This window comes from Oncorhynchus keta, chromosome 3 (assembly GCF_023373465.1).
Source record: "Oncorhynchus keta strain PuntledgeMale-10-30-2019 chromosome 3, Oket_V2, whole genome shotgun sequence".
In the NCBI taxonomy this organism is placed as follows: Eukaryota; Metazoa; Chordata; class Actinopteri; order Salmoniformes; family Salmonidae; genus Oncorhynchus; species Oncorhynchus keta.
Genome location: NC_068423.1, coordinates 13,242,602 through 13,270,473, shown reverse-complemented (window position 1 = coordinate 13,270,473; position 27,872 = coordinate 13,242,602). Strand labels below are relative to the sequence as shown.

Genomic DNA, 27,872 nt, shown 5'->3' with positions numbered 1-27,872 from the left:
ACAAATTGTTTATCTTCTTGTCTGCCTAGTTAGAATATGCGCATGAGCAAGTCCTCAGGGAACAGGGAGGGTTCTTGCGAAATGGAAACCTATCACGTCTCGCTTCGACATCAAACCCACCTCCAACCAATTACCAGTCGCAAAATGTATATATCATAGTTTATGAACCTGGGCATGTGTTGGAGATACTGGTAGGGACTCTTGTAAAAAGAAGACAAGACATTCGAAGACCAAATATAAAATAATTAGCCAGTTTATTTGAATAAATAGTAGGTTATTTTAAATGATTGCCAATTTGTTGGAATATTTAAATGTAAGTTGCGTTTTCCAGAAGTCGATAGACTTATTGGTATAGGAACTTTAGTCAATTGTACTTAGCTCGAGTGAGAGAAAAAACATCGGTAGGTGGACGAAATGTTTCAGTTTGTGCATTTATCTCACAATCCGTAAAGGCGCTTTCAATTCACTGGACGTGAAACAGGGGCACGGTGAACCTATGACATTGCACATACACTGAGACTGGGGCTGCAAATGGGCGGCATAGGTGGCAATCTTTACCTCAGTATGTTGAATGGGACTGATACGCAAACTTTCGGAAAAGACACCGATATCAACAATCATCTTCAACGCAGCAAGAATTCCGTGGATTTTAAAATGGGAATTCAGGACACCAGATTATATTACCAAGACTCAATTCAAAACGGACAGGACGGATCGGCACTGCCGTACCACGCAGACCAAACTGTGGCCGGATTCGGAGCGCAACCCGGGAGGTTTTACTCACCAACTCCCCACAATAGCTGCCATTTCAGCAGTGTCAGGTCGCCGACTAGAAACGGAACGGGACAGACTTATTTACCAACGGGAAGCGAAGGTTTCTCGACAACTAGCAAAGAAGTTTACCCTGCCTCTGCGGAGAGTTATCCCGCACCCGTTCAACATGGGTACTATCGCGCGCCACTCTACCCATTACCTGGGCTACAGGTGTGCGGAAAGACGCAGGCTCTCCTCAACAACTATCCTCTGTGGGCGAAGTTCCACAAATACCAAACCGAAATGATCATAACGAAACAGGGGCGGTGAGTAGAAATGCAAATTCCGTCAGAGGGAAACGTATTGCCTATTTATAAACCTACATCTTATTTAGCCACAAAATGACAAAGTAGCACGATTTGTATCATAGGTATGTAGGCGCGCGCTGAACGTTGTTGACAGGTGCCAAGGACAGGTATGAGCGCTCGTGGGCAAATCATTGGTGAGGGGAAAGTTCCTTTATTGCCTTGCGCTTGTTATCATCGAAATCATTCCTAAACAAGGTATTTGCTAATGATGACCTTATTATGAAGTTTCAATTTGTGCCAAACTGCCAAAGCCGAGTCTGTCACGCGCAAATGAATTAGGGCAATACGAATGAATCCAGACAGGGCTTGAGGGTATCGATAAGCTATACAGACTAACAAAGTGCTCAAAAACTATGTATTAGATATGAAATGAGTGTTAAACTCGCTGAAAATCTATAGAGCAATTTTACTAAGATGAAAACTGCATGATATTTAGGCTAAACTTCAAATAAACTAACTCCAGCATTAAGAGCTTCTCACATCATATTTTTCTAGTTTTCCTTTGCGTATTTAAATGTCATTTTACCGTTAAATCGTAATTAATTTAACTTGTGTAACTAATCATGAAAATAATAGGCCAAGCAATCCAAGTTCTCATGCGTCGGTTTGAGTCAAATGTGTTATGATGACAAGCATAAATACTAACCACAATATCAGAGAAGTATTGTTTGCTGGAAAACATAATGACACTTCAGCCTGACCTCCTGAAGTGCGTGCAGAGGGTATCACGACGGTGGCATAAACCACTGGCTCCCAACCCACCCAGCAACGAACACAAGGGGAAGACATTGCTGGAGGCACTGTCGCATAGGTCACCGAGCATTAAGATCCAGTCATGTCGATGATGATTAATTTACTAATATGCGACACATCCATCTGACATAAGGTTTCAGGCCATCGGTTTCTCGTGATTCTGATCTGTCAAAATACCAAGTGCGCTGTCATATAATAGGACATTGGTATTTTAAATGAATTACATGCTTGCCCTTCCAGTTACCACTGTATTTACTACCATGTAAATACATAATTTGGATGAATATTTTTAAGATACAAACAATTGTGTCATAAATGTGTTATTAGGCTACCTGTGTTTGTCGTAAAAATGTGATTATTCTAAAATATATGAACATCAATCACAACAGCGTGCACAAAACAGCATTGATCAATGAAAAGTCTACTATTTTTTTTTTAAATAACATGTACAGTATTTTCATAGGCTACTTTTCATATTCACATGTTGTATACCCAGAATTTGTCCAGTTACTTATGTTCACCCTTTATAGGCTAAACTGTGTCACGGTGTCATCTCTCGCTCTTTCTTAAAAATGAAATGAACATCTATGAGAGTCAAAAATTCCACTTCTTTCCAGTCTGTCCATTACATTGTATTCTCCTGTCACCGAGAAAGTTCTGCTGCAGAGAGCTCTTCAAGTATAAGCGAATTCTAAGACCTGGCCTTAGGACTACAGCTGCGCATCTTATGTATGCATTTGTGAATTTTTGTGTGACGGTCTTGTTCGCGACTTCAAGAAGTCCTGGACACTGGCGCATTTTAATCCTTGCTGTATTCTTGCACTGTCCTCTGGGACTTTGGAAATGTATGGCCATGTATCAAAAATTAATTTAGGGCCAAATGAATTATTTGTTGGGCAGGCAGTGTGTGTGTGTGTGTGTGTGTGTGTGTGTGTGTGTGTGTGTGTGTGTGTGTGTGTGTGTGTGTGTGTGTGTGTGTGTGTGTGTGTGTGTGTGTGTGTGTGTGTGTGTGTCAGTTTTTGACATAACATCTTCTGGCACATAACCCTGTGGAAAATGACAGTCTGGTCATGGTCATCCCAGCTCATGTAATTATAGTAATTAATACATCTCTTAAAATACACATAATGCCCCCCACACACACACACGCACACGCGCACACGCGCACACGCACACACACACACACACACACACACACACACACACACACACACACACACACACACACACACACACACATACGGGATGCTCATCTGTTCCAATGGAACTTCTGTAAAGCCGAGAGAGAGAGAGAGAGAGAGAGAGAGAGAGAGAGAGAGAGAGAGAGAGAGAGAGAGAGAGAGAGAGAGAGAGAGAGAGAGAGAGAGAGAGAGAGAGGTGGGGGTGAATTGCAGACCGAGCACCAGCCAGGCTTCAGATGGTCATACACAGAACAGTGGTGCAAGGCACCTTTGATGTTCAAGCTTCGAAGGCAAGGTGTGTTTTTTTCCCTTCTTCACCCTCACCTCTTCTCGGATACAGTAAGAGTACAGCGAGTGAGGATCCCATTCCCTCAGAAGAACAAGTCTGGCCTTTGAAATGTCCAGCGATCCCTATGCCTGTGCCAGGGGCCCTAGTTCTCCTGTTCTTTTCAAGTTTTCCTCTAAGACAAGACCAATTCGTTTAACATTGGCTTGGCCCATCCATCTCCTCCACCACTGAATCTCTGTTTGACTCATGGCAGTGGCAACAGTAACCTCAATGAAACCTTATCTGTTGATGAGAGGTTTCTATATTTTGATAGTGGTCTGCCGTGCACTAAGATTGCTGATAGCAACATAACTAAGGAGACGATGTCAAATGATGGTTATACGTGATTCGAAATTTGACCAGGACATGCATTTTTTTATAGCGACAACTGCGTTCAGCCATTGTTAACGTTTCAGAAACATCTCTTGTAAAAGAAGGCATCTTGTAAAGAAAAAGACAACCATTATGTTGTTGTGTGCCTTCTGGATTTTTACATTGTTTAAATCTTTAATGTTCTCTAATTCGATTCTGTTTCGAACTGTTATTGATCTTTAGCATGATGTGTTCTTAGAAGGATTCAGTGCGTTCTTACAGTGTACACAGCCTCCTTCAGAGGAAGAGTTTTGAGCTAACTTGAGACACAGGATTCATGGTTACCTGCTCAGAGTCTGTTTCTGGTTCATTGAATCTTGTTCATGTTGTGAGAAACACATCAAGGGTATATTTCTCACTTAATATGTTACAAAAAACATTTCAACGTTAAAAAATATATATATTTAGGATCAATCAATCACAATTAAACCATTGAGTTATAACTGTTTATTACCCATGTATAAACTATCTAGAAACGAATAATGAACATGTCGGAAGTAGAGTATGAGGGTGAAGGATGAAGTAGAGTTTGTTTGTTGATTGGTTTTAAGCATCTTTGGTCCTATAAAAGTATTATATAAATCCATTGTTTGTATTATCATTTTTACAGCTCCAGTACATGGAGTTGGCTTTTGAAACTGTAGCAGAAAGTGTAGCGGAAAGTGTCAGAGGGCTGTTTTATTTACTGTAGCTGTCAAGAGGTGTTCCTGAAAGCTGGCATTGAATAAAAATGCACATTAGCATTTGTAGAGATAGCAATTAGTGGTTGTAAACATCAAGTGCAACCTAGTCTGTGTCTGGGTAATTAATGCATCTACTAAACAAAAATAAAAATGCAACATGCAACAATTTCAAAGATTTAACTGGGTTACAGTTCATAGAAGGAAATCAGTCAATTTAAATAAATTCATTAGGCCCTTATCTATGGATTTCACATGACTGGGCAGGGCACAGCCATGGGTAGGCCCACCCCTTAGGAGCCAGGACACCCACTGGGGAGCCAGGCCCAGCCAATCAGAATTTGTTTTTCCAGACAAAAGAGCTTTATTACAAATACTCCTCAGCACCCCGTACTGCCAAATTCTCTCAAATGATGTTGGAGGCGGCTCTTGGTAGAGCAATTAGCATTACATTCTCTGGCAACAGCTCTGTTGGACATTCCTGCTGTCAGCATGCCAATTGCACACTCCCTCAAAAAAAGTTGTGTTTTGTGGCATTGTGTGACAAACTGCACAATTTAGATTGGTCTTTTATTGTCCCCAGCACAAAGTGCATCTGTGTAATGATCATGCTGTTTAATCAGCTTCTTGATATGGATGTATTATCTTGGCAAAGGATAAACCCCCCCCCTCCTCCTCTCTCTCCCCTCTCGCTCTCTCTCTCTTGTGAAGCAGAAGTAGGACTATTTCAAGGTTTTAGTGTCTTAGGATTTTTAAATGACTTGTCACATCCTGTACAGCTGTTGGTGAGTGCATAGATAGAGGATGCAATGTCTTGCAGAAACGTCTAATGCAGACTCTTCAGAAAGAACTAACCCAAGTACTTCCTGTATGCTCTGATGTTTAGGTTCTTCGCGGATGTGGAGAATATGGAGCATGTACAGCATGGTGGCGTCCACTCATAAAAACCGTCCCTCTAGGCACACATGTCATGTTCAACATTTAGTTTTTCATTTACATTTGGTTGAGTTGAAATCAACCAAACAAATCACCATGTCATTGGATTTACGTGACGTGGCAACAATGTTGATTCAATCAGTTTTTGTCCCAGTGGGTTTGATTTGAGGTTCATGGTTGCAGCAATAATATGTTTGCATATATTCAGTGTATTTTAATTACTGTGCAGCCAACATTTGAAGTCTACTGCTTTACTGATTCATCCAATGCCAACAGTATCCTGTATCATCAATCATATCTTCAATGTGTATCAAATAACATCATCTGACTATATATTCCAATTGTTGCACCTGCACTGTTTTCTATGTACAGAGAGGTTATCTATACTGCACATTGATACAGTGGACAGAGAATAGATGCCTATAAATAGTGTGAAACTCTGCTTGTGTCCAGCAGCAGCTGTAGACTGGCATGTTTTCATCAGAGTTGATCAAGTGTACTTGTGTGGTGACACAAACTGGACCTGAACTCCTGTCCTGTTGAATCAGTGGGTGCGCTCAAGCATCAAAGTCTTCTCCCCGGTGAATATCCAGTCACTCTCCAGCTTCTGCTTCACATCCTCAGGACAACCCCTCCTTTTTCTCTCTCCTTCTTTCTCTCTCTTTCCCTCTATCCCGTTTTTCCTTGACTGTGTGCTCTCTCTTTCTCTCTACCCCATTTCAACGACAATCCCATTTTTGTCATTGACATTTTGTTTGTTAACTTCACCCACATTTGAAATGAGTGGCAGTCTGGCAAGTACTACAGGTACAGCTATGACTACATATGACGTAAATACGAGGATTTACTCAGAATGGACACTGCTCTGTCATACCAGACAGGTTTCGCCTACAGTCCTAGACACTAGTGCAGGAGTCACTGGACATTGAATCATGGCATGGCTATGCCATTCTGTCGTTGTCCCATCTCAGTCAGCCTCTTTGCCCTTCAACCTCTGCCGGGGAAGTTTCCAGACCTCAGCCTGCACTCTCAATAACGAAAACCCCGAAACCTCCTCCACATGTCTGAGGCTCCGTCGTTGGTTTCCCCTCGACAAGTTCTGATTTCTGATAAAAGGCCTCACTTTAAATAAGTCTGATAATACAAGTGAAGGAAAATGTCAACTTTCAGTGTTCTTGTTTTCTGTTAATCTCATGGCGCAGGGTTTAGTGGGGTTCTGCTCATGACTCAAACAGCCTGCCGCCAGTTTCTGTTTTCACTTATATTAAAGGCCCAATGCAGCTGTTTGGTTTTTTTCAATATCAAATCATTTCTGTGTAACAATTAAGCACCTTACTGTAATAGATTTCCATTAAGAAAACAACTATTTCTAAAGTATAAATTTAGCTAGGACTGTCTGAGAGTGGTCTGAGTGGGGAGGGGAAAACTGAAAATTAGCTGACATTGGCAGAGAGTTTTGCAAATCTCTCTATAAATCAGATTGACGCGAAAGCCGCAACTGCCGCCCATGCAACTCTGCTGATTAGCAGGACCCGTATAGGTTGTATTTTCAACCAGCAACTATGAGGAAATCATACTGATAAAACATGTTCACACTTTTGCAATGTTAGTTTCATCAGCTGTTGTACAATATAATACAAAACACAGGGAAAACAGAATTTTGACTGCACTGGACCTTTAAACACAGACCTGGATGGAGAAACCTATCGCCTGTTATTCGTTAGCAGCTAAGGAGCTGCCACAATACTTGGATTTCACCAAGAACTGTGATTGATTGTTGCACCAGGCTGCCCATAATGCACGTAGCCAGACTGCTATCCAACAGTGTAGCGGTTTACTGTGGAAGGAAAATATGGCATCACCTAATTAGATTTTGTACAAAGGGTATATGATGTGTGTAAGGTCTTGTGAGTTTTGTCAATGAAATCAGTGAGCACATTATCTCCTTCAGACACAGTATATGACAACCGCTTCCATCTTGTCACAGAAGCATGCAGAACAAACGCAAACAAAACGTATTCTATAACAATTGCTAGGTTTTCATCCAATTGTCAACAGATTTTCATGTGAATATTCTCAGATCCGCATAAATAAAATATGCTCATTTTACCACCAGTGGTTTCCACCAAACTGACTTGTCACAGATGAAAACCAGTACGTGATGACGTAGTGTAGACAAAATTGACATTTTCACTTAAGTTATCATGAACCGAATAAAAATCGAATGTTCAATGTGTTTTGATTGCATTTTCATCTCTACACAAACCGTTGCGTTAAATAGCAAATATGCCTACTAACAGCTCGCAGGTACAGTGTGGGTATGCTGTGCGGGTAGTCGAGTCAACATGATGAGATTGTTAAGGATAAGAGCGAGACCCTCGATATTTATTGGAAAGGAGCATCAAGATCACTGTGCACTTTCACCACCCTGTGTGAAGTTAATCATCATGTATTTCATCTGTAAACGGCATTGTTTCCCCGAGTTGTAGTGGGAGGACCACACTACACATCATCACGTGACTCCAAGTTTACTTCGATTTGATGGTTGTTATATCAATATTTGCTCTTAAAGGCGTTTCCTCCGCCATTCCTCCAATAACCATGTCGAACCTAAAAATGATCTGTTGGCTTTAAAAAAATATATATCAGAGCTGTCGTGATTTATTTGTGTACGGTATGACTTTTCTCGCAAAATAACTGTGGATGGAAACGTGGTCATTGAAGAGGAAACTCTGTTTTGTATCAGCAGAGTACAGGTTGACTTGACTAAATGACTGTGGCACTGAAATCTGTGAGATACACACAGTACACACACACACACACATATACACATACGCACATACTTACATACACCCCCCCCCCCAATGGTGTAGGAGTTACCCTCCAGAGTGAATTCCCTCTGTCCACACACACACACACACACACACACACACACACACACACACACACACACACACACACACACACACACACACACACACACACACACACACACGCACACACGCACACACACACGCACACACACACGCACACACACACAGTTTCCCCCAAAAACAAATATCTCTTTATACACCTCACTTGTTTTACACTGCTTAATGCTGAAACAGCTTGAGGGTGGAATAGACTGAATTTAAATGAGCTGAATTTATAGGCTCACACCAAGTGGAAAAGGTAATGCCCCTTCTATCATACCGAGGCAGACGGGACTGTCAATGTATAAAGAGGCAGAGCATCTCTCTACCCTCAATCTCTGCTATAGTATTGTAGGACTAAATACTTTACCATGGCTTAAAGAGACCAACATTTCACCCTCTGAAAAGTCAGCGCCTGCAGTATTAATTATTCATTTTGTTGTGAAATTGCATTATTTTTCTCGCCATAGTTTATTTTATTTGGATAGGGACACAGTACAAACGCATTGACACACTGAGCAGGTTGTCAGGTTGCATTGTTCTATGCTGTTTCTAGCTCATGCTACATTTTAAAACCTGTCTCCAAATGGACTGCAATGGATAATAGTCATTTCCTGAGTTGGCTGGTTGGTGGCGATGAGAGTATCTGTAAAGGAAGTGTCTTTTTAGCACAGCTTCTAGAACTTAGAACCACCGCAAATGAATGGTCAAAGCCTTATCTGATCAAGTATCTATCCGTCACTGAAGCATACTATCTCAACGAATGTATTGTATTGGCAGCGCTGTAGCCTCAGGTACTACGGAGTGTAAAAACAACGGACCAAATACAGCAGCAACTTGCAGTATCATAATGAAGGAATATACAACCCAGTGTAAACTGATAGGTGTATATATAGTATATATGGCAGGGCGCCTGAGGGCAAGGGGTTATATAATGTATTCGGGAGAATCCACTCCAGCAGAAAGCAATCCTGTGGTTGTGTTATGTACGTGCTCCCGTACACGCGTGTGTGTGTGTGTGTGTGTGTGTGTGTGTGTGTGTGTGTGTGTGTGTGTGTGTGTGTGTGTGTGTGTGTGTGTGTGTGTGTGTGTGTGTGTGTGTGTGTGTGTGTGTGTGTGTGTGTGTGTGTACTGTACAATAGGTATGTGTGTGTGTGTGTTTGGCCAAACTTTTGCCAGCATTCCCCTACTTTATTGCCTGGGGACAGGCTGACCTCCCCGTTAACTTCACGGCCCCGGTGCTCAAAATCCGTTCACCAAAGTAAAGCTGCAGCAATCAGACGCTGCTTTCTGGTCCATCTTTTATTAACGGTCATATTACATTTTTACCTCCACTACACTCATACCCCCCCACCTCACTCTGTCCCTCAGCCCTCTAACCGCACACAAAAAAAAACGCACACTACACCTTCGGATATGTAAACCCAGATGTCCCTTCTTTATCTTGGCTCGCTGTTGTTTCTGACAAAGATGCCTTATGATTGCTTCCGATTACAGTACAATGTGTAGCTAAAAGTAGATTTTGACATTGTGATGGTAGTGTTGTAAAGCTGTCAAGTCAGGAAATGTTCATTGCATTCATATATTTTTACTTCAATTGTGTGTATATATCCACATTGGAATAATGGTTGTAAAACAATAACACCACTCATAATACGGCTTTTATAAAGAGCAATAACGCATCATTTTTGTGTTACTTAAATTCAATCTGGCTCTATAAGAAAACGCTACAGTCTCAGTGTATTTTAATCAACTATATCTATCCACCTCTTCTCTCATGTTCTGATGACCTTTTTCTCCTCTCTTCTACTCTAGGAGGATGTTCCCCTTCCTGAGTTTCAACATCAGCGTTCTGGACCCGTCAGCCCACTACAATGTGTATGTGGACGTGGTCCTATCCGACCAGCACCACTGGAGGTACCAGGGAGGCAAGTGGGTCCAGTGTGGCAAAGCAGAGGGTAACATGCCAGGTATGATTACCTAGCGGTTGAGAACGTTTCGGCCAACGTTGGACCAGCAACCCGAAAGGTCGCTGGTTCTAATCCCTGAACAGACTAGGTGAAAAATCTGCCCTTGAGCAAGGCACTTTACCCAAATTGCTATTGTAAGTCGCTTTGGATAAGAGCATCTGCTACATGACTTAAATGTTAAAATATCTTAAATATGTATTGCCACACCACACTCTCTGTCATCCATACTGTTCCAATCAATGACATACAATGGTACAATGAGTGAAACCAAAGGATCCCTCCAGAGTAGCATTGAGAGTTAGAGCATCAACGTGACCTTAACATTTATAACCATGCTTATCGATTGAATGGAACATGGATTCAGTCTTTTCCTCAGTGGCTAATCATCCCTCTCACTCTACCCCATTCGTTTCAATTTACCCAGTGTGAGTGAAATCACCAAGAGACTCAACCTAAGGCAGCTACATTGTTTTGTGAACGATGACAATTTCAACCCGCCGTACAGCACTGCAGTCATTGAAATAGGTCAACCTGGGTCATACACTAACATGTATTGTGGCTGTGTGGCTCCTGACTAATTACAGTGCCGTGGTAGCCGTGGTAACATTGTTGTGGTAGCTATGATTCTTTAGTAACATGTCAGTAGGTCGTTTTGCTAATGTTAAATGGAGCTCTGATTGTTTAGTATGGCATTTGCTTGTAAACGATTTGTGAAGCAATCATGTAGGCCGAGGTAGACTTGTAAAGGGCTTCACGAAAGCTTCATTAACATTGTTTCTAATTCTTTCCAATAGGCAACAGGATGTATATGCACCCAGACTCTCCCAACACAGGGGCTCACTGGATGAGGCAGGAGGTATCATTTGGCAAGCTCAAGCTCACCAACAACAAGGGCAGTGCCAACAACGTGGGCCAGGTAACGTGGGGCAGATATGCCTCAGAAACTCATTTAAAGATGTCATCAGATCCAAATGAGATTTTCCATTGGTGGTACTTTTCATTGTTTTTGTTCATGGTCGTTAATGCCCTTCTAGGACTAACTCTCCGGTGCTTTTTCCCTCTTAGATGATCGTTCTGCAGTCACTTCATAAGTACCAGCCACGGTTGCACATCGTCGAAGTGAAGGAGGATGGTTCTGAGGACCTCTTCCTCACCGCCAAGGCCCAGACCTTCGTCTTCCCAGAGACCCAATTCATCGCCGTCACAGCCTATCAGAACGCAGACGTGAGTCACCTCGCCCGACCTCAACAGCTCATTTGACTAGCCCTTTTCCTTAGCATACCATACACCAGGGGTCACCAACCGGTCGATCGCGATCGACTTGTCGATCTCCAAGGCATTTCTAGTCGATCGCCAAACATTTCTGTAAAAAAAAACAACGTTAAGGGCTTGTGTTCCTATTTTTTTATTTATTATTATCGGGTTGTTGGTGGTAGGTACAGTCAATTCAGCTGCCCTGTGCCCGGGTTGGCAAACTGTTGCCATTTTATGTGTCTGAAGGTACAAATTCTGCCTTCCCGGTGGGCCTGGAGAGGAAATCAAGTGCACTATGCCTCCGCTGGCCAATCAGATTGCTCAGATGACCGAGTCTGCAGTAACGTAGCAGGCATAAAAGAAAGCTATGGCAAAATTGATACTGTGAGATTTCAAACATTTAAAACCATGACTAGAGAGAGACTGTCAACGAATACAGCAAAGAGCTGCTGTTTATATGAGTGAGTTCATGTTTAAGTTCTTACTCAGCTCTGTCAACACTTTGTATTCAACACTGTATTAATCCATAAAATGTGTGTTCTTCCTATTTCCACTCAGCTCTGCAACAAGCAGTGTAGCAGTAATGAATGAGTAGGAAAGTGTATCTATAGCGGCTTGGGTCTTTTTTAATATCAAGGAACATTTCTCTGTTCATAGGAGTAACAACCTGAATTTGTGCATGAGGCAGAAGCAATGCGATGCGACTCGATTTTTCGCCATCAGCTGGAAGACGGTGTCCCTTTTTGGTCAGTGTCAGTGGAGGAAAGGGAGAGCGGAGGGATGTTGAGAGGTGTTGCTCTCTCCCTCCTCTGAGACTGACCATCAGATGCAGGCACCATCAGCCCAGTAAAATAAAAAGCTAATTATTTAAATGTATGTTCACTCAGCTGTGCCTCACAAGTAATACAACAATGGATCTATTACCGGTGTGATCTTATAGCCTACCTCAAATTTTGAAATATATATATTTTTAAATGTCCCGAACAACAATTCATTGGCAGGTCAATTCAAGCAAAGCCAGTATGCGGGGATAATGTATTGGGCCTATTGCTTACTGCACATACCTCACTGGTACAGTACTGTCTTTAATTGGTTAATGTTGCATAGGCTTTTTAAGTCATGTTAACAAAAAACGTGGTAGATCTCGGCATGCATTTTGACTCAGAAAGTGATCTTGACTCAGAAAAGATTGACCACTGCCATAGACGTTTATAATGTAATTAGGAATAGAAGTGTACTCAAGACTTTCCCACGATAAGACAATAAACTGTGTGTAACCCTCATTAGTCATTTCATGCAGTCAGTGATATCTCTTTCTCTCTCTCCCACTCTCTCTCCCACTCCCTCTCCGCCTCTCTCTCCCACTCTCTCTCCCCCTCTCTTTTTCCTATGCGTCTAAGCTCTCACACTCTCTCTCCTCAACGATCTGTCTATCCTATCCTTGTCCCCTCTCCCATCCTGTCTCCTGCTATTTCTTACACAGATCACCCAGCTAAAAATAGACCATAACCCCTTTGCGAAAGGTTTCCGGGACAATTATGACGCGTGAGTATGCCAGAAAATAACCAAATGAATAAAGAGAAAACAAAATCCCTCAAAAACATCTGTAGTCTTGAATGAGAACGTTTGACATTTTAAACCAGCTCTATGTCTGTACAAGCGGACGCTGAGGCACAGTGCTCACACACGTACTCAGTCCTACCATATCAACACTGGATATATCCAACTAATAAATATACAATTGCTAACCCTAATAGGCCAATGTATTTCTATCTCACAAAGATGTGTTGATATGAGGAGGTGTGAAAGACCTGCTAGATGGTTAAGAGACATTTGATGTGACACATGTTTTGCCAGGAAGTAACACGTCTTCTTGTGTTGCGCCCCCTCCCCTGTTCCTCCCCGTTCCCCTGCCTAGGCTGTACGCACCACCTGACTCGGACCGCGTCACCCCCTCTCCCACCGAGGGCCAGCAGCTTTTGGCAGGTACCTGCTATACCCAGGGGTACCTGATGGACCAGTACATGAACCCCCTGCCCCAGAACCGCTTCTACAGCCGGGAGCACATGGCAGCCATGGGCCATCAGACCAAAGACCCCTCAGCCAGCCCCCACAGCCGCTGGTACCGTTCCCCCCAGCAGAGTGTCACCTCCAACCGGCTGGACTTCAACTCCTATGAGGGTGACTTCTCCAGCAACAGCTTCTACAAGCCCTTCCCCCTGCAGACGTCGGCCCACCACACGCTGAGCTACTACGAGGACAGCCCGTTCGCCACGGCCAGCGTATCCGTCTCAGGAGCCTCCTCGGCAGCCTGGAGCACCGGCCGGCCCTCCCCTCAGTACCTCAACCATCCCTGTTCCAGTAAAGTCGGCCCCAGTCTAGGCTGGTTCAGGCCTGTGTCCTCTACCTCTCCAGGTCACCCAAGGCTCCACCCCCCGTCCCTACTGGAGCCGCTCCGCCCCCCACCTTCACTGCAGGACAAGCCCAAGGAGGCGGGGGTGGGGGGGGAGGACCCCTGGCTGGAACCCCCCTCGGTCAAATCGGTGGACTCGGCTGACTCCGGCCTGTTCGAGAGCGGGGCAGAGGGCAAGAAGCGACGAGTGTCACCCTACGCTTCCAGCACGGAGAACTCGCCGCCCACCCGCAGCGTGGAGGTCTGTGAAAAGGACTGCAGTAGTGATGCCGGCTACTACGGCTTTTATACCCACTGAAGCCGCCCCACCCACCACGTAAATACCCTCTCCTAGTGTCCCCCTCCTGTCCTCTTTGTGCTTTGGTATCTCCCACATGGCCGTGTCTCTCTGCCTGTCCCATGAAGTCATGTAATGGCGCTGGACTGAAGCTCCATTGGCCACAGAACGCCAACATCACAGAAGGGCCTGGTAAATGGCACCTCAGCCATTTTGACACATACAGACAGACTGGACCTCTCGACAGCCCAAAAGGGAGGCTTCTCTAAGGTTGTGTTTTGGTTACGTGTTTGAGGACAAGGACCTCCTAAGGTCAGGCAGGAACACTTTGAACATGACTGTTAATGTGTGCGAGGGCCAAAGTGCAAAGGCAATATGACTGGGTCCACAGACACTGCCCTAGAAACATACAGACACACAGACCTTTGACTTAAGTCTTTTTAACGTTTGGGGATTCAAAAATAAGACGTCTGCACACCTGCTGACAGACCCCTGCAGGGACTGTCCAGTCTTCCCCCATCACACTCACACACAGACACACACTCTCTTTCACACACACACATGCTCACACACAGACACACGCTCTCTCTCACACATACACACACTATTCTCCAGCTCCACTTTTAGTATATGCTCGCGGTCACATGACCCAATGTACTGAGACGCAGACACGACTGGTTGTATGCTAATAACAAAACGGAATAATTTCTGTCTCATCCTCTGTCTGAGGAGTTTGGAACTCCCCCTTGTGACAGCAGAGAAGAACTGCAGGCTGATGGGGAACGTGCAGGCGAGAGCAGAGGCCAGCGTCAGGTGTTAGAGGTGAGGGGAGCTTAGCGAGCACATGACCTGAAGGATCAAGGCTAATTAGCATCAAGGCTGACGGGCCAGTCTTCCTGTGACCTACTGTCGCCTACATCAGGTCTGTCATTTAGAACAACACAGCCTTAGCAGCCAATCCAAAGACTCACAACACAATGGAAATCAGCATATCTCACAGACAATCTGAGGCAACAACAAAGGCGATGAATTCAAACGTGAGCCAGTCAGACAACACACAACAGAAATCATTACCAGCAGAGTATATGGTTTTTACATAGAGGAAGTCTCTGGGGGTGACTCTGGGGGTGACAGGCAGCCTCTCACTCAGAGGACACTGGGATACTGGTGGTCTAAAACCACATATTGCTGGGTGTGTGTGCTCCAATTGCGAGGCCATAAGAAAGGACAGGAATATAATCAAGGCAAGGCCTCATTATTTATTGCACTTATGTATACGGTATATCGTACACAGAGTACAGTCAGAAGACACATGGCCTGTCACTTATTAAGCGACAGGCCAGCCATGATAACATGACTCACAAACACAGTCACTCACTCACACTGGAAGGTGACCAAAACAAATCCACTTTAAAAAAAGACAATGGGTCTGTGTGTCTACAGTCAGCCCTACTGGCTATGATTGAATATACTTCATGTAAGATATTTTTAAAAACAACATTTTTTATCCTACTTACATATACTGGATGTTCGTTTTGTTTACCTCCTCAAAGTGTTTTTATATTATTCATTCATGAATTGTACAGATGCCAACTTTCAAAGGGAAATTCTGCCATTTTGTGTCAGGCTAAACTGCCTTTCTACAAACAAACAGAGAAGCTGGTTTTCCTATTGGAAGGCGGAAGAAATCAGTGATTCTCTGACATAAAACTGGAGCAATAGGATGGAGAAGACAATGTGGTATTGCAGAACTCTTGTAAATGAAATATGTTCGCAAACAGAAAGACACCTTCCCTAAACAGAGCTTAGCATAATGTGACTTTGCTGTGACACCATCATAATGCAATAATGCCACAGCACAGTAAAGGTCATTGGACTGACTTCATGTACTACAAAAAGGGGAAAGGGAATCAAATGGAATTGAAAAAGTCTAGCTGTAGATGTTTTCTTATGTAGAGTTGATCTTATGCTGGACACTATAGAAATATATTGCTAACATGAGTCTCTTCCTGAAAAGTTTATTTTTACCCTTAAGCAGTTCAAATGAATGAAAAAGGGGACTTCATTATTACAGTTGTTTGTTAAGGGGTGGAAAATCCATTGTTATTTAAGTGCAATTAAAATGAGATGTGATTTAATGTTTTATTTATAGTGTTCAGTATTGCAAGAGCAAATGAAAAACATTGATTTGATCAAATGCTTGGAAAATGTGCAGAAATGTTTTACTCTGTATCTTGCGTTACATGATTTTGTATGTGACGCTGTCTGGCACTGTGACCTGCATTAACATGACTGCTAGTGAGTTGAGAGATATAGATCATTCTGTCTGTATGTGGTGTAGACTCCTCAGGACGGCCTCCTGGTGTACATCTCCTTACAATAAACAAAACAAACTCCTGCCAATAGAAATCTTCTAGAAACAATCCATAACCCATGATTCATTGCCATCCTTTTATTAGAATTAAGTTGTGAATGGGAAATGTCGTCCCGTCTTGACTTAAAAAGCTCAGAGGATAAGGATGGAGTAGACTTGAAAGGTCAAATTCTCCATCCAACAGTTGGATAGTGAAACATGTTAATTTGTGTTTAATGTGGACTGTTTGTCTCCGGGGTAGGGCACCTTGCCTTCAGTCTGTGAAATGACCGGTCCTTAAATTATCGTAAAGGTGTATAAATCAGTGATTAACTCAATAGGTCCGAGGAGGCTGTAAAGGATAAATAGATTCTGATGATCCAGGAATACAGTAGAGAAATGCAAAATATTGTACTAAATTAAGATTTTTTTAAATATTGTCTTCACTTTATTCTAATGTAATAAAGACTCGATTAGCAGAAAACATTGAAGGACAAAAAATGTTTAATTTATTAAAAGGTGGCTTTAATTGTCTTTTACTGTGTTTTATTCATGAATTAACATTTCATAATCACAACTGTTTAAATTGAATCTCAAACCAATGTAAAAAATAAAATAAAAAAAGACAACCTCAAGATTATAAACAGAATAATACCCACATACCCATTGTACTGTATATTAGACATGTTGATATTAAGTCTAGCTTGATTATAATTTAATTATACTCAATCATAAAATATACTTTATTAACACAGACTCATTATGCAACCAGTTGCCTTGGTAACCCCTTTCAAGAGCAATATGTTAAATCACAAGTAACAGCATTATTATTGTTCACTAGAAATCTAATCAAAAATACAACTTACATTATAAAAAGTAATTTATGTGCACCCTAAATGACAGACTGTTGTAGGTTACATTCCCATGTCAAATTGTTTGACTTACTAAAACACTCAGGTAGGAGAAAGGAATGTTTGAACACACCAATGCCACTGAAATAAATATGATTCAACAATAATTCATAAATGGGCGTAATCCTAATTTAGGATCCACAAATCATGCATAGATGACTTAGAGAGACGTGTGAAAATTGAGTGATGACAATTGATGAAGATTGAGTTAGGAGACAGCTCCGGGAGTATTAAATACACATTTTTCTACCTTTACAATATCTGAAGAATAGTCACAGTAAATGTCTTGACCTGAGCAAATTAACCTCACACTTCCAGCCCTCTAGACAGCAAATACATCTTGACAAGATAACATAAATGTACACAAATGGGGAATGACCATAAATACATTGCAATGGACTAAATACGAGTATGAGAGAAAAGTCTATTTATCCTTTCCAGGTGGCAGAACAGGTGACGTTACACATTCTGGGAACTATTTTCATCTTGACGTTTCAGTGGATCCAAGTCATTTCCAGACTTTCCCCAGAGGTTTCCCATGAAGCAGCCAGGGAGGGAGTGCAAATCAGATGGCAATGATGGAAGGTGGGGCCTCAGGACGGTTCATCGATGCCTTCACCAATTCCACCAAATGGCCCCAGTCGGTCTGTTTTATTCACCATAGTTCCAGGTTGTGTGTGTTAGCAAAGCCCGGGTTCTCTCGGACTTTCCAATAGGTTCCATTGGTCAGCCACACATCCCTCCCAGAGGAATCCATGGCTTTCCTAAAGACGGAAAACGATTCAATTACAGAAAGCATACCTAGTATTAAACCAGTGGAGTCCGATATGATCTTACTGTATATATCACAATTGAAGTTTGGTTTAAAAAAAAAAAAAAGATTTGGGGGTATGATCCTAGATATACAAGTACCACTGAAGACTAAAAGGAAAGGGACTTACTTAAAGAAGCGTGGCGTGTGCTCCTGTCCTTTCTTAGCCAGTTGTTTCCTCCGCTCCCTCTGCATGTCTTCCACTTCTTCTTTAAACTTGTCACAGTCATCCACCCTCCCATCCTCCAGCATCCTGAGGAAAATAAAAGAACAATCATCAAAAACACACCTATTCATCGAATCCATCATATCTACGAGAAAGTCCCAGAGTTTTTCCTGGTCGTGTCACCTAAAAACAGGAAAACGTCATGGGCCTGTTAATATAAAAAATATATATTTGTAAAATGGTGGTTTTCCATTTCCTAATCAAGCCCGACCCATGGTGGCACCACTCACCTCTGGTCAGGACGAAGGCGTGAGTCTGTGGGGGGCAGAAGAGGCTTCAGGCCTGGGGTGAGCTCGTTCAGCTCTAGTGTGAAGCTTGAGAAGCCGTAGTACAGGTAGTAGTCCTTGGGCTGGGAATCTGTACAGTGAAATAGACCACTGAAGTCAGCTACAGCTAATGTAACCACAGCCTCAAACCACAACGTCTTTAGATAGCATATCGCTAAACAGTTAAAAAAAATAAAAAAACCTTTAGGGTTTGTAGGCTTTTTTGATACAAGAATTCTCCGTTTTGAACTTTTCAGACTATTTTCCTTGGGTGGGTGGGATACTCACTTGGCTTCCAGATACACTGTGGAGTGGGCAAGGTGTCACAGAAGATGCCCTCATGCCACAGCCCCCCAAACCGGTGGATAACACTCCCAGTCTGGTCGAGCACGGTGCCCTGCACTTCATTCTTGTTGGTGTCCGACCCCCAATAGCGGGACTTAACGAAGGTGATCTTACAGGTGCACGCGTTGCCGTTGAGGTTACGGATGATGACCTCCCCATAGTGCTCCAGGTAGCGCTGCTGGCTCAGGACATTATGGATGCAGGTCACCACTTTGTTCCACTCATAGTGGTCCCCAAACCTAAAAGAGTGATGTTCATTTCTAACAGTTCGAGGGAACAGATAGTAAAGAAATGGCCACCAGCAGCAGACTCTCACCTCGGGAGAGTGACATTCACCATCCCTGTTGGCATGATCTCCAGTGACTTCCCCCAGAACTTATTCTTCCACCGCTGGTCTGTTTAGGTGACACAAATAATGTTGTGCTTCATGAGAAACACATTAATGATCAAAGTTTCAGATAGTTTCTAAATGTTTAGAAATGGTTAAAAAAAACTAAAATATCAAGACACTTGCTAACACTAGCAGACTAGAATGAAGGTTTAACTCAGTTATAGATCAGTAAAGCTCACCCTGCCAGAAGGAGAAGTTATCTGAGTCTGCGTGACACGCAGAGATGGGGGGGTGGTGGCAGACCTGATGAAAGACAAGAACGGTCTATTCTGAACACGACAGAACTAGTCTGACCTGGCCTGCTGAGGAATGTGAGAGAAGATTCAGTCCTCCTACCTGCTCACTGATGTAGCGGAAGCCCTTGTCCTCTCTCAGACATTCATAGGTCTCCCCCAGGAGTGGGTTGAAGGGCTTGTAGCGGTTGCGGTAGTGAGCGGTAGCATAGCCAGAGATGGCAAAGGCACCTACGTAGACCTGCACAAGACCAGAGAAACACCTTCGGTCTTCTAATCTAACATACTGCGAATCACTAGTATAGCTGTCGTTACGTGGTTTCATTTAAACCGTGAGGCTCTGTGCATACTGTATTCTAGCATATACCTTTGACACAACGGAAACTTTTTATCATAGTTTAGTGAGGTGTCCAGATGCTGCTAACTTGAGCACTTCTCCATTCCGTGTTTAAGGTGGCTCTTAAAGCCTTACATCCTTTGAGTTACAACATTTGAAGACATTTAAGAATCCTCACCATCCTCTGGTAGGGGTCTTGTGTGTTGTTGGCAGTGTCCAGCAACTCAGAGTACTCAAGCTCCTCACACAGTCTTTGCATCAGATTGATGGGCTCGTTGAGAGCAGCAGGCATGGAGACACGGGACAGGTCCTTGCCTATGTTGTTATAGAGGATCTGCATCAGGCCCACCTGGGCGTTGTCCGGGCAGTGGGCGGCCAGGGTGGTACGGCGGCCCGTATTTTTGGGCACGACACAGTTGGGAGTCTTAGAGATGCTGGCACGGTACTCACGAGTAGCTGAAGCTGTGGGGGAGAGAGATCAGTTTCAATCAATTTTTAAAAAATGCTATTTGCTAACTGGTTACAGAGGGTGTGTATGTGTGTTCACCATGTCCTTCCTCAGGTTCAGAGTTGCTGGTTGTCCCTTCACTCAGACCAGACTCGGACTCAGAGAAGCTCCCATTCAGGACACCGTCACTCGCATCAAAATACTCAGCTGCAGAGTCTGTCACCGATGGCGTGTGACGGGACTCGTTCCCAGATACAGTCTAAAGAGAGGAAGAGTGACAACAATAAAACACCATGAGAAAGACAGCCAAGAAGACAGTCGGTGAGGAAAAGCACCCGCACACAAATAAACACACACATTTCGTAAACCAAGCCTGTCTCCATGGAGGCATATACCCTCACCTCAGCTAGTGTGGTTGATTGGTGGTAGGTATCCTGCAGTCTCTGACGCTCCTGGGCCAAGGCATCATGCACAGACTTGAGGGACGCGTGTACTGACAGTAACAGGAAAATAAAGAAATTCACATTTAGCATTAGTAGTAATGAATGCACAGAACATGTGTGAGTACATGTGTGTTTTGACTCTGACCTCTTTGGGACACGCTACAGATGTCCTGCTGGATCTTCCTGCCTTCTGGGGAGGTGTTGGTGGGAGGGGACAGCTGGGAGTAGACATAGTCTGGGACGGCGGGGACATAGTCTTGAAGGGAGGGGACAGACGCACCCAGTTGGGACGAGCTGTTCAGGTGACTAGAGGACAGCTACAAAATGGAGGAACGTTGGAGAATGAACAAGTAGAACAAACTGAACAACCATTTTCTATTTGTCTGATAATTATTTGCCAGTCACAGATTCCCCACATTAGTGAGATGTCAAATATGTTTGTATGTAGAAGGAAAATTAATAAGAACTGTGTACAAGCCATGCAATATAGATACTATGGAAGATTAAAAGCTATTGTTAAATTTTTTATTTCGTGAAACATTAACCCCTTTTTCTCCGCGATTTTGTCTCAGCGCTGCAACTCCCTAACGGGCTCCGGAGAGCCGAAGGTTGTGTCGTGTGTCCTCCAAAATATGACCCGCCAAGCCGCACCCACTCACTTAACCCAGAAGACAGCTGCACCAATGTATCAGAGGAAACACTGCTCAACTGACAACCAAAGACAGCCTGCAGGGGCCCGGCCCGCCACAAAGGAGTTGCTAGAGCGTGATGAGCCAAGTAAAGCCCCCCCCCTGGCCAAACCCTCCACCCCCCCGGCCAAACTCGGATGACACAAGGCCAATTGTCCGCCACCCTAAGGGACTACCAGTCACAGCCAGTAATGACACAGCTTGGGATTCGAACCCCTTAGACCACTGCGCCACTCAGGAGGCCCGCTAGTGTTCAATTCTACTGTAGGAGCATGTATGTCCTACAAGGAATTAACCAAAGTCTTATTTCTCAAACATATGTATCACAGCTACAACTTCCATTCAATCTGATAGCAGTCTGTAATTGTAAAAAAAAACATTTGGTTTGCTCAGTCTCTGAATCTAAATCTGATTTGACCTTACTTTCCATTGTACATTTGTTTTTACCCCTGTGTCTGTGTGACTGTCTAGACAACATGGAAGAGATCAATTAGACTAGCTAGGTGTTCCTTGCTTTGGCAGTCTGCCTTGTTTCCTGGTGTTGACTCACTGATTTAGTAATCCCACGAAAAGATTTTGGATTAAAAGGAAGCCTAAAAGTTATCAGATGATTGGGTTAGCTAATACTCAAAACCAACACATACTCTTTACAGGTTGGTTAGTGGTACACAATCAACTTTTGGAATTTTAGTTTAAAAAAAATATGTGAACATTAGTGCCAAATCAACGGGGAAATGCACTGGAACAAATATCCATGACTCAAAATTGTATAAAGTCAGTTTAAATCACCTGCACATTTAATCTAAGAACCACAGGTAAAAAAGAAAATGTATGTTACTAACCTGTCTTACCATTCCAAGGGCCTCTACCCTTGACATTGTGCGCGAGTGACCCCATATCTTGCAAGACCTGGACTTCTTGGGTTTCTCAAGAGAGAGATTCTTGGTGGAATAAAAATAAATAAATAAATAAAACATACATGAGCCATTTATCTCATTACATTACTTAATTCAAGCATGTCTCACACCCTTGTCCTGCAACTCCATGTTCACTTGCCCCTAGGAAAAGTCACCCCTTACCGCTAGGAAAATGTGTAGACCTGAAACAACTGGATAAGTGTTGATATTTGATCCTAGCCAATGCGATGGCTGGAGTGGAACCATTAACACACTGCTAAACCTATACTAGGAAGGGTTGGTTTGGAGCTGGGCCGTAGTGTTGCTTCATCTCACCTGCATGCTGATGATGCGCTGCAGCTCGCCGTCGGTGAAGGCCTGCTGGCCCCCCTCCAGCAACTGCAGCCTCCGGACCAGTCGGTTCAGCTCAGACAGTTCCAACTGACAACGGTTCAGCTCTGAAGAAAATTTAAAAAAATTAAAAAACAGAGACTCTTAGGGAAGATCCCAGAACAGTTCTACTGGGGAGTTAAGACCTGGAGCGAAACATTCGTAGATCTCATCAAATCACATACACACGTTTAGCAGATGTTAACGCGAGTGTAGGGAAATGCTTGTGCTTCTAGTTCCGACCATGCAGTAATATCTAACAAGTAATTTAACAATTTCACAACAACTACCTTATACACACAAGTGTAAAGGAATGAATAAGAATATAGACATATAAATATATGGATGAGCCCGAACGGCCATCGGTAAGATGCAGTAGATGGTATAGAGTACAGTATATACACATATGAGTAATGTAGGGTATGTAAACATTATATAACGTGGCATTGTTTAAAGTGACTAGTGATACATGTATTACATCCAATATCTTATTATTAAAGTGGCTAGAGATTTGAGTCAGTATGTTGGCAGCAGCCACTCAATGTTAGTGATGGCGGTTTAACAGTCTGATGGCCTTGAGATAACCATGGTTGTCCATGAAGCGCCATTTATGACAATTAGAAGCTAGGCGATTTACGTGAGTGCAACAAAAAATAAAACTTTGGCAGCCCTAAAGCATTTTGGGTTTACTTTGTATACGAGTGCAGTACCTTGAGCACAGCTGTCTGGGTCACGAGTCTGTTGTAACCAGGCTGACACCTTCCCATTCACCCCCGGGTTGACAGAGGGAAACTCGGACGGTGTTGGTGCAGCTATCTCACCCACGTAAGAGTCTGCAGTGCTATGGTAGTGTTGGTAGGAAGACTGGTATACAGACGAGAGAGGGAGACAGACACTGACAAGTCAATACAAGACTATAAAGCATGAACAGAGACTGGACCTGTACAGAGCGAGAGGACTCACCACGTCCTGCATGCCGTTCCTCTGTGCTAGTCCAGGCACACTGGTGCCCTGGGACAAGGCCTGGAAAAAGCCATTGTGCACTTGAGCAGCCTCATTCTTCTTGAACATGCGATGGGCACTCAGCTTGGCCACCCAGATGTAGAACAAGTCATGACTATTGGCCTAGGAGAGGAAAGAATGGGAAGAGTGGCGCCAAGTTCATTTGTATTACTACAGGCCTCTAAAAACGAATCCCAAAAACCTAATCCAACCGTTCTCCAATTCAACCTTGGACAACATTGAACTTTGTTTACTAAGTTACTTACGTAAGTGAAAGGGACTGGGCATACCTTCATATGATATAGAACATCTCCTGCATCCAAATCGATACGATTGGATTTCTTGTTGATAGACATGACTGCAAGGCCGACATCTAATGAACCATGAAGCTTTCCCCTTGTGATCTTTAAAATAGAAAGTGCTTCCCATTATATTATTAATGCTGAGTTTATCATTTAACTAAAATACATAATATAGTGAATGTACACTTACATCTTGTTGGGTTTTGGAATATCGTAAGATCCCCGTTTCCAACACAAAGTACCTCTGAAAGTAGGATCAAAAACACATGAATTAAACTAATTTCTAATTAAACTAATGTGAAATCATTTCCAAAATAGTGACCAAACACACTGGTGGATTGGATTAACGGGCAGTTTGCTGACCTTGTGCCAGCCTTTCAGGGGCCATTTCCTCCTCTTGAGGAGGTATCCTTCACAGATGCCTGGGATGGTCAGGTCCTGGGAGTTGTCACCAGACATTATTTCCACCTGAAGGTCATCCATCACCTCCCAGTCTTTAATGTTCTGAGGGTAAACCAACACCATAACAAACACATCAGCACCCATCTGGAGACATTGTTATTTGTGGGATGTTAACACACAGTTGGATGTTTTGTTTGGATATTTGATATTTAAAAACAGGTGCAGAATGACTTTAAAACTCCTTACCTATTATGTACAGAACATCATTTTTGGTTGTGCTTATTGTTAACTGAATGTGTTGATGTTGATTCTTTGTCATTGTGACTCTCTCTTGGTGGAAGAGACATACCGTACTCACCCGAGAGTGACGGGAGGAGGCGGTGCTACTGCTCCGAGAGTGGGTGGGTTTGTTCAACGTGGGAGGAGTCTTCTCCAGGCCACTCATCAGAGATTGGCTGCGGTTGAGCGTGGACCCGTACGGATTTTGAAATGAATCCATTTTTAAATGATAATGTCAGCCTTCCCTCCCTTGTGTTATTGGTAGATTTTTCAATAAGACTGTTCCTCTACAAACTCCCAGTCATCTCAGAAGTATGGGTCTGAGAAAGAAACACATGAAAGAATACAAATATAGATGGCTACTCTTTGCAAACATGTTTCCTCCTGTCAACATGTATAAACTGCTGTTGAATGAGGCTGTGCAAGGTTGAGGCTTCCTTTGAATAAGTTGCATATTCTAAATTATTAAACTTGTCAATTGTTAGCTGAAATTAAGGGTCTGAAGAGTGGACAACCTTAGGTTGACAAATCTCTTGTCGGAGGTCCTATGAGGCCTGTATTCATAACTTCTGGGCAGGTGTTATTTCAAAAAGATTAAAAGCACATCTAGCTCTTGGCAAAGGTTTGCACAGGGGCTTGTGATAGAACCCAAGATTCCTCTCACCCTTCCGCAACATGTATTTGTGATACTGAGCCATTTAATATCAATGTCAGATTTTCCATCCAGTGTAATTTACACATTTTTCCATTTCAATGTAAAGGAAGACATCAGAGGCCATTACCTGTAGGGTGATAGGGTTGTTCTCACTCCAACAGACTGGGAATCTGAGGAGAAGATTACTAACCTCCCTTCTAATTGGCTTAACCTTTTTTAGTAAGACCTCTCCTGAACATGCAGTAATGAGATCACAAGGCAGAGAACACTGAAGATCTGGCGGTGACAACAGAAAAGGTTTGAGGCCTGGGTGTGGGAGTGCTAGGCCTATGCAACACTTACATCTACAGCCATTGAAAACACAACAGATCATGTGTATGACTTGAATACATTATAGGTTCCATCAGGGGGCGCAACTTCGGGTTTTAGAAGTGGAGGAGACATGTTATTTTTTATCCATGAGGAAAACGCTCCAAACAGTCTACCCGCCCAGAGGCGTCAGCATGTTCCCAAAGCACACAGTTGCCTCGTTTTGTATCGCATTCCAATGATAAAACTGGGGAAGACAAAAAAATGCAATTTCAGAATGTAAAAGTTGCACCCCTGTGTTCCAAGACAAGTGTTTTGAGCTCACGGATGTATCCATGTGCATCCATGCAGGCTTTGCTTGGTATTAAATAAAGGGGTGATGGTTGAGGACAGAGGTAGAGAGGGAAGCCTCTCTGACCTCCGTCAGGGAAGCGTGTGGCAGAAACAGGATAATAGGATTTGCTGCGAACCAAGCTTCAAGCTTGCTTGCTTACTTACTCAACGCAGAAAAATACAGAATTATCTATAGTCGCCAACTACAGTGTAAACCCTCCACATCATGCTCTGTATATGGGCCTGCTTGGCATATTGAAGTGGGCAATCAACCCATTGAATTGTGAATGCTATGTGGATATATGTTGATGTTTAGGCCCTGGTCCTTGACCTTTGCTGTGGCAGTCAACGCAGGTTATTCTAGGCAACATTGCTAGTGTGACCAAATGTAATCTTATATTACGTTTAAGGGTGACCACTATTGACAGGATTTACATCTGCCAAAAAGAGGCCAGACTGCAGTCATTGCATCAAATGGGAAATGGTGTCATCTCTCTACTCAACATTGCTCTAAATTCTCTGAAGTTTCCCCCGGTGAGATTCTGTGGGCAGTGCACAGAGGAGGTTGATCCTGCCTCCAACTGATAAGTATAAGGGTACTGAAGAGATATGAGAAGTCTGTGCATATTACAGGGCTCGCCATACAATATTATTTTCCAGCACAACAAGGATATGAGGTGACTGACGCATTTACAGTGTGCACGAGTAAACCACAGACAGGTTGTTAGTCATAAACCAGCAGGTGAGTAAACTTGCTATGTGGTTACATACAAACTACGTGTTATTCTCAAGAAAGCTCAATGCAAAAAAAGGCATAACCTTGGGCCCCATCACAATGGTTATATTGGGGCAAGGAGGCTCTTATCGAAAGCCCATTATGAAATGACTGTACCACACAAGTTGACTCATGTCCTGAACTAAACAAACCATTTTGAGCATGACACATGTTAATTTGAGAATTACCTTAAACTAGTATCTATTTCATAAAAATAAAACAAACATTTAGACATAGGGGCCTAGTCCAATGAATTATGTGCTTAAGAAAGTGTCAAAAACATGTATTCTATAATAGCCAAATCTACAATGATCTGATATTGCATTACTTGCCAATTAGCAACATTTTGAAAAAGGTAAACCCAATAACTAATGTAGTTTGTTTTGGTTATGTGGTTGTTTGTTTAGTTGGTTGGAGTGGGCATGTTGAAATTGCATCCATATCCTTGGACATTTCCCGTTCCTGAACAGTCATCTCTTCAACTACACATTCATCAAACGAAAATATTCACTCTGCGAGCTTACCTGAAGTTCATGTGTGACCACTCTCATCGCGGTAATAAATATATTTTGAAATGTCCGACAAACCTCGTGATTTCCCATTTGTTTGACAAATCACACAGCTTTACCCGATTGCGGGACCATGTCTTTCTCAACACACGTGCGGAAAAACAAGACACGCCGTCAAAAAGTATTGTAGAAACTGCCAATGTCTGCTTCGCTGTGCACGTGTAATGAGTCAAACGCATCACCCAAATCCACGGATAGCTGTGCCACTGCGCAATATGGCCAGGGAATTATCCGCATTAGCCTAAGGAATTACATGTGCTCATTGGATGTTTGCTGCTAGACATGTAGGCCCGACAACTGAGGGTGCACC

General features: G+C 43.1%; 2 protein-coding genes across 3 annotated transcripts; one reads left to right on the top strand and one right to left on the bottom strand.

The window, feature by feature from the left end:
* Positions 1-169: 169 nt before the first annotated feature.
* tbx21 (T-box transcription factor 21) lies at positions 170-17,084 on the top strand. The gene is made up of 6 exons (XM_035750026.2): positions 170-1,079; positions 10,099-10,253; positions 11,048-11,169; positions 11,319-11,477; positions 12,991-13,052; positions 13,426-17,084. Exons 1-6 carry the CDS (start codon positions 532-534, stop codon positions 14,216-14,218), a joined length of 1,839 nt encoding a protein of 612 aa, XP_035605919.1. The 5' UTR covers positions 170-531; the 3' UTR covers positions 14,219-17,084.
* On the bottom strand, positions 17,037-27,872 carry osbpl7 (oxysterol binding protein-like 7). 2 transcript variants are annotated; one of them, XM_035750013.2, is made up of 20 exons: positions 27,518-27,872; positions 25,001-25,241; positions 24,604-24,744; positions 24,431-24,484; positions 24,229-24,342; positions 23,900-24,061; positions 23,647-23,800; positions 22,883-23,004; positions 22,502-22,591; positions 21,107-21,278; positions 20,920-21,011; positions 20,618-20,777; positions 20,249-20,532; positions 19,837-19,974; positions 19,680-19,743; positions 19,426-19,504; positions 19,053-19,348; positions 18,729-18,855; positions 18,403-18,525; positions 17,037-18,225 (listed from the first exon to the last, which is right to left on the bottom strand). In XM_035750013.2, the coding sequence occupies exons 2-20, from the start codon at positions 25,139-25,141 to the stop codon at positions 18,117-18,119; spliced, it is 2,622 nt and encodes an 873-aa protein (XP_035605906.1). In that variant the 5' UTR covers positions 25,142-25,241; positions 27,518-27,872; the 3' UTR covers positions 17,037-18,116. The 2 variants fall into 2 exon arrangements, with proteins under 2 accessions (XP_035605906.1, XP_035605897.1); XM_035750004.2 differs by having other exon boundaries at positions 22,493-22,591; positions 27,518-27,871.

Bases quoted from the DNA above. Each gene is read 5' to 3' on its own strand.
- tbx21 (XM_035750026.2), top strand. From the start codon at position 532: ATGGGCGGCATAGGTGGCAATCTTTACCTCAGTATGTTGAATGGGACT. The intron at 10,254-11,047 runs GTATGATTACCT...TCTTTCCAATAG, and splicing joins AGCAGAGGGTAACATGCCAG to GCAACAGGATGTATATGCAC. The intron at 11,478-12,990 runs GTGAGTCACCTC...TTTCTTACACAG, and splicing joins CAGCCTATCAGAACGCAGAC to ATCACCCAGCTAAAAATAGA.
- osbpl7 (XM_035750004.2), bottom strand. From the start codon at position 25,141: ATGGATTCATTTCAAAATCCGTACGGGTCCACGCTCAACCGCAGCCAA. The intron at 22,592-22,882 runs GTGAGATGAAGC...TATTCCACCAAG, and splicing joins AGCGCATCATCAGCATGCAG to AATCTCTCTCTTGAGAAACC. The intron at 20,533-20,617 runs GTGAACACACAT...TCTCCCCCACAG, and splicing joins TGAACCTGAGGAAGGACATG to CTTCAGCTACTCGTGAGTAC.